The sequence below is a fragment of the Osmerus mordax genome, chromosome 22, assembly GCF_038355195.1.
Source record: "Osmerus mordax isolate fOsmMor3 chromosome 22, fOsmMor3.pri, whole genome shotgun sequence".
Taxonomy (NCBI): Eukaryota; Metazoa; Chordata; class Actinopteri; order Osmeriformes; family Osmeridae; genus Osmerus; species Osmerus mordax.
In genome coordinates, this window is record NC_090071.1 from 10,357,334 (window position 1) to 10,364,478 (window position 7,145).

Consider the following 7,145-nt stretch of genomic DNA (forward strand, 5'->3'; position numbering starts at 1 on the left):
CAGCGGGAGAGAGGTGTAAAACTGTCACCTCCTCGCCAGCCGTGGCCTACTGTCGACTAGATCAACAGTTTACCCTGCCTCTTCAATAACTGTAGTCCTAGACACAAATGGTGAAGGAAAGAATCACTGCCATTTAATTTAAATCGTTTTCTTCTGGGAACATATATATGCCAAATTATAAATGTTAATAATGTAGCCTATTATTATTAATAATCATTCAAATTATTGTTAGATGACAAATTGATGTGCATTCATTGACTATTCTATGTCTGCAACGGAGGGTAACATCCCTTTTTATTTATCAAAACAGTAATTGAATCAAACTAATTAGCCTATTGGCTGTTTGCCTTGAAGCATTTTGTTGTCACGTGAGGCCTACATAATGAATCGAAATAAGTGGACCTATTTCATATTTGTACTACTAAAATAAACCCAGAAATTATGCAGCCTGTTGTTCACTGCCATTGACGAAAATATTATTTTCAAAAACAAAACGATACAGTTCTGAAAACAAACAAGAAACAACAAATAATTGACATAAACGTTAATGGGTTTGCTTTAATGCACACTATAGTATTTAATCAATACGTTATGGAATGTTAGTTACTTTTGTACAATATTAAATAAATTAGCAGCGTGCTTCCTGGATATTGAAAATGTCACAAGGAAGAAAAAGAAAATCCCAGCAACCACAGAGTAAAAATCAATGACTGAGAGGTGAATGGTGGATTTGTTTGCCTGTTTATCTGAAGAGTGAGTAGGTATAGGATGAAAAGATATGTTAAAAACAAAATACAAACTATAAAAGTGCTCCTTCTGGGAGAGTTTATCATTCTGATTGTGTTCATTCTGAAAAACACCAGCGGGTTTCTGAATACGACCTAAGCTTCTGTAGCACGTCAAAAGATAAAAACAAAACAAAAGACAAACATAGGCTATAATGTTGACATATTGAAATGTACAATTTTGTTTGTGTGTTATGTCCTCAAATTGGTCCCATGTCGATTATATTTATGGTCCTCCTTGATATTTACATGCGCCTCGGTGATAAATTTGTCACCATGTGTTTTTTTGTCCTCTTCGTATAGTCATTTAACAGACAGTCTCACCATCGACGGATCGATTCCGCAGTAAAGCAACACATGTAACCATCAATTCATTTAAGGGTGCCCTCTTCACTTGTCATTCAGTGATTCTCCGGAGTATAAACTTGGTGTGGGCATTGTATTAGTGTCTATGCCAATCATTTGCGCCTTTTTGGGTGTGTTAAAAAGTATGCTAAAATCAAATTAATCTGTATTTTGGTCCACCGTTTATACCTATAACGTAAACAATATTATGGTCTGGCTTGCTCTAACTGTTGGTGCTGACTCCTTATTGCAAAGCGGCTCACGTGCACAGGAATGGGTACCACAATTTTGGGGTTTCTAGAGGGTTCCCCGGTTTTGGAGTTAACATTGCCAGCCTTGACGCGTTTCCACTTAGCCCTCCGGTTCTGAAACCAGATCTTGACTTGCACTTCGCTGAGCTTTAAGGCATGAGCGATTTGTGAGCGTTCCGTTAAAGACAGATATTTCTTACAGTGGAATTCCTTCTCCAGTTCTAAAAGTTGCTCACTCGTGAATGCCGTTCTCCTCCGTCTGTTCTTGCCGGTAGATGTGGTGCTGCCAGCCCCACTGGAACCGTGGATTCCTTCGTCCAGGCCGCCATTACCGTCGCCGTCCTCTTTCTGACACATCGAGTTACCCGTAATGTTGTCATCAGAGCTATAGTCTAAATCGCTGTCCATTGAGAAGCTCTCATCTTTTCTATTGCACTCGTCCTCCTTGGCATCTTCTTTTCCATGGGCTCTGGCTGGAAAATAGGAAAAGAAAAAAAGGTTTCTAATGAATGCGCATAATATGGAACAGTAGTGTTGCTGCGGAACTTCAAAGGCAGAATAGGCTAAAGGATTTAATCTAAGACAACTTGTGTGCTGTATGCAGTTTTAGTATTTTGTTTCAAGAGCACATTTAGAATGTAAAGTATCGCGTAATTACGCAAGAGCAGGCTGTCCAAATGGCAATTGTAAATAGCATATTCATCGTCATTCAACGTTTTTCATAGCCGGACAATATTTCGCACAACATGTTCTGTTCAAAAGATGGACAAATGACAAAGAGCATCATCTTATAACTTGTCGTATAGGCTTACAATTCATATTTCTATTTTAACAAGTGGTCTATGATTAAGCTATATCTGGCGCTATTGAAATCATTCAAATTAAAGTAATATGAAGTCATTTTAAACAGTTTCTAGAAAACAGTAGCATATCGCATCAAAATTGTAATTGGAGCTTTTAATAAAGTATTCTTACACATCACATTTTTTTCTGAAATCCATCCAAAACATAGTTTTGCGAAAAGTCATAGGCTATATTATATTATTTTTGTGATTTCGTTTATTCTGAGGGGAAATAAATGTGGGTGCTCTCACATCGGCATCCTGGATGACAACAAGATAAAGAAGGCTTACCCGTGGATGATTGCAGTTGATCTGAGTCGTGGAAGGGTGGTAGCGAAACGGATTCCTTCCCTAGAAAAGTCTTTCCGTCATCACCATCCAAACGAATGTCCTGAGTTTTGTCAAAAACTGCGTGAAGTGACTGAGATCCGAACTTTCTCGCCGCCTCCTGATGCTGCTGCGAGGTTGAGAAGCCACCAGGAAGAGTAGCCATGAGAGTGGAAGTAAGCGCCATGCCCTGAGCCAGGCTCGAGCAGAACGTATTCTGGAGGCTGGGAATCTGATGGTGCGGATGACTAGCCGGGAGACCCTGCTGAAGAGCGGACTGGGATAGGGTAGGGGGCGGCGGAGGGGGCGGCGGAAGCACCACTGACCTGTACGGCATAAACATTGGGTAGCCGGTGTACACAAAATGTCCCGGGCTGGGCTGTGGTGGCCCGCCGATCAGAGAGTCGATGCTGAAAGCAGTGGTGCTTCCCAGTGGGCGCTGCATCATCATAAACGACGGACTAAACGCTGCACTCATATGATCAGATGAGAGTAATGTCAACAAAAGAAATATTACCGTAGACAAGAAAGCGTGCTGTTTCGCAGGACTGCCTATAGCCTTCGCAACCAATTTCACAGTCGTGATATTGGACAGACGGACGATTTTATGAAATTAGTAATCCCGTAGTTGATGGTATGTTTTTGGCTTGTGAATAAAACCATCCCATCAATATTGCGTCAACACAATATTCAGCAGTTTAGAACAGTACCCAGGTCGGGTACCAAGTAAAGAGAGGTGAAGAAAAAGTATTTGAGCAACGCATGAGATCCGTTTTGGTTTGTCTTGTGGATGAGGTGGCGAGGTGTGCAGTTCTTGTGCCACTCAAAATCCTCGCGCTGTCACAGACGCTTGTATCATTTCAAGACCAATCTCTTCAATTTGGCACGGCTCGCTATACGCGCATATTCTAAGATCACTCTTAGAGAGTGAAATAGTGCTGTTCCGTTCAACAACATCCAGATGTTCACCAATGAGTTTAAATTCCGCTCTCTCCGTTTAATCGCCCCCTCTCCGCGCAAGGACCACCCCTTTATCACGTTCTTGAATTTCATTGGTAGACGTTAACCCATGAGGGCTTGCTTTGGTCTCGTGAATAAATGCCAATTACATGGATCTTCTGAGCTCAAGACATGCTCCCATAGGAACACATGGCCAATAAAAATGTGCTTTCGACATTCAGTAAATCCGAATTCTGTCCATTGGCCTTTGCATGCAAAATAGCACAATGAACAATGTGTTCGTATGTTTGTATGTGTGCGTTCACGGCCCTCCAACTCTTGCCCAACAATAATCTACCTATGCCCAATTTATGATCCGTAGTCTTCTCACTACTGGCGGACACAACTACCCTTCACTTGAACTAAGGTATGAAGCGAGATAGAGTGCTTCCTCGCCTGTGACACTTCATCATATCCTAGTCGCAGCCATGTCGAGCCTGAGGCAATCCCCAGTGAATTATAAACTGTAATTCATCTCCCCTAGCCACTGCTGTTACTGTGTGTTGATACACAGGAGATGGAATTAGTCTCCACGAGACTATGGGGCCACACGGTGATGCTCCGATGCGTGTCAAAGTACTTTGATCCACAATACAATGTCTGGATAGGATGATCATAGTCTGCAAGTGGAAACATTGTAGACTACCAACAAAAACAATTGCAATTTGTTTCGATGTGTATGCAGTCATGTGAACAGACTAAAGTAATGAATATTTACATATTAAATCTGTGTATTTTACTTATAGTTAGCCTACGTTTTGGGGGAATACAATTATTCACTTTATTGTGATTAATTCGTATGTTGTAATGATTTCATGTTGCTGGAGGATTTTTGTTTAGAATATCGGTGAATGCGTAGTCTCAATACCATGTGAGTAGTCTAATAAGTTGTAAAACTTCTCCAAAATAAATTTAGATGCTATGTACCCCTATTCATTGCAGTTGTGCTCGAGTTAAAATAAACGAATAAATAAATCAAAGCGGAGGGTATTCATAAGCTTTAGTCTGGCGGGTTATGATCCCCAAAGTAATCCAAACTGTGCCACGTTATAAAGGGGGTGGCAATGAAATACTCTGTGAAATCATATTCGGGGTCCTTCCCTTCCCTCACCTAAGACCAGATCCATGCCTATTGAGACAAACCAAGGGCATGCATGACCCCCACACATCGCTCCAGGGTCACCAGGACACGTTCTCATTAAAGACTGCCTGATCCGCAACTGCAATGCAGACATTAAATAGCAGTATTTTTCAATTAGGGCTGACAAATTCAATCAAAATTCCATAGATTAGGATGAAATGAGGCATGGGTCATTTACAAGGGAATTTAATTGCGCAGCCATTAGACAAATAGTACAGCAGTCACTGTCTCATTATCAATCATGTGGAGGCATCAATAGTAAAAGGCTGTAGAATGGGGGGTGGGGGTGGAGAAGGGAGTGTGTGGGTGTGTGCGTGTTGTGTGTGTGTGTGTGTGAGTGTGTGTGTGTGTGGGACGTGTGTGTAACTGTGTGTATGGGCTCATGTTCTCTGCAGTGCCACCACTGCAGAGCAGCTAATAAATACCCTCTTTTGCACTTATAAATTATCCAGTTTAATTAACAACGTGGATTATGATTGGAATATGATTTAATTAAACCTTTTCTGCATGCAAGTGAGCAGGCCCATCCATTACACCCGTAGAAGGGGAGGCTAAGTACGGACTAAATGAAGCTCAGCTTCTCAGAAGGGTTTACCGATATGACATGAAGTAATAACATCAAATACCACAACATACGACAATCGCAACTAATAACTAAATAATTCAAAAAGGATCCGCAAACGGTAATGAAACTACAAACAGTCCATTGAAGTGTCACGACAATGACCCCAACATCTGAACATTCACTGTTAGTTTACTGGTATGAGAGTAGGCCTATAAGTGGAGGGGACGGAATGGGCAAAGCAATTACATAGATGCTTTATACCTGCTGGTCGAAGTTGGAAGGAGGGGAATGGGTTCTGAAATGTAGCCGCCGGCGTTGGACCGTTCAACATTATTTTGATTGTTTCGGACTCAACCTTTTCTTCCGCATTTAAATGTCACCAATAATTCATTCAGTGGAGTACTTCCTTTTACAAAAACACATATTCAGTTGTTTGACTCAGTCTCAGTTTGTTGGCCCAGTCGTGGAAAACCACGTTTATGTTTAAGAGTTTCAACTATTTTCCCCCTCAAGGAGGCTCAGATCAATGGACATTTAGACTACCATTGGATTTTTGATTATTAAAGCTTAAACGAATGAAATTGATTTAACTTTAAGTGCGCCCCAGACGATGACTGATCTATCGAGAGAAGAGGCCTGATCTACAAACGGCAACTCTTCAAGAGGATTGAGTTTCTGAAATATCTCGAGAAACACAACTCGTTGAGTATTGACCCACAGCCAGTTTCTATGGGCTGTTACGGCTTACCACACCATCCATTCTAAAAACAATCAATGTTTGGCAAAGGGAAAGATTTCAGTGATCCAAACATCGTGTGTTTATACCTGATAGTAGGCCTTGTAGCCTACCCCCCCCCCCTCAAAAAAACGAAACACAATAAAAAAAAACATTTGACTGAAAACAATGATGACCAGAGTTGTTTCATGTTTAAATGAGGTAGGCTATACGCAGAGTGCACAGCATGATATAAGAATATGACACGGTCGAATTCCTCTTGCTCTATTAAAGCAGAGAGATTGGGTGAAGCATCAGTGATCAGCGCCTCCGGGGCAAGTCTCTTAACCAAATGAACCACACGGAGGACGCAAGACAAATGACACACACCAGAATTACTTACCACTGCTGTGCTCTGTGAATAGGTATCCCACTGCAATTTATCGGTACAAAACAATCACATTAATCCACACCGCACTCTGCAGTTACAGAACGGTACTACACCAAGGGGCTGTGGGCAGAAAAGCCTCTGTCAGGCTCGTAAATCCGACCCCTTTATGAATAGGCTGCAAGTTAAACCGACACTGAGCATCTAGCCTTACCCCAACTATTTTATTGTTTCATTGCAGTGTGATTTGGGTTGACTCTTGGTGTTTGGGGGGTCTGTGGTACTTTTACAGTGCCATAGAAAGAAATTGGTGTGTTCTAACTGTGTAGATTAAAGCCTAGTCTTTTAGACATTTTAAATGATGATGCCCACAGGCTACTATTGAAGGTGATGAAGATTAGAATACAATCAGGCGGGTTGAATACAGGACCGGGAGTTGGGGCTAAGCTAAGCTAATTTGGATTGAAATACATTGAATAATGGGCTGGATCAACCTCGAACGGCGGGCGTCATTCATAAGCATCCATCACAAAAGCATCAACGTTTTACGCACATAAAGACGCGAAACAGATGGCGACGTTGGAGGTAATAACAGTCATTTTCTTAGCCTTCTTTAGCCACAAAGTAAAATGAAAAAAATGAAAAGACACTGAAGAGATACAACTGACATTTGAACCTTTGCTCTGAGAAACATATGGTAAATTATCACCCCCGATGCGGCAAACCCTGAGAATTAGAGACATCCGAGCGCAAGATAGACACGGGTTCATCTTTCCAGACGGTCACT

At 41.5% G+C, this 7,145-nt stretch overlaps 1 protein-coding gene across 1 annotated transcript; it reads right to left on the reverse strand.

Annotated features, from left to right (window-relative positions):
• Positions 1–1,336: 1,336 nt before the first annotated feature.
• gbx2 (gastrulation brain homeobox 2) lies at positions 1,337–3,028 on the reverse strand. The gene is made up of 2 exons (XM_067260669.1): positions 2,515–3,028; positions 1,337–1,854 (listed from the first exon to the last, which is right to left on the reverse strand). The coding sequence occupies exons 1-2, from the start codon at positions 3,026–3,028 to the stop codon at positions 1,337–1,339; spliced, it is 1,032 nt and encodes a 343-aa protein (XP_067116770.1).
• Between the last annotated feature and the right edge of the window lie 4,117 nt (positions 3,029–7,145).

Coding starts and splice junctions, on each gene's coding strand:
- gbx2 (XM_067260669.1), bottom strand. CDS start 3,028: ATGAGTGCAGCGTTTAGTCCGTCGTTTATGATGATGCAGCGCCCACTG. Junction 1,855..2,514: donor TCAACTGCAATCATCCACGG/GTAAGCCTTCTT, acceptor CCTATTTTCCAG/CCAGAGCCCATGGAAAAGAA.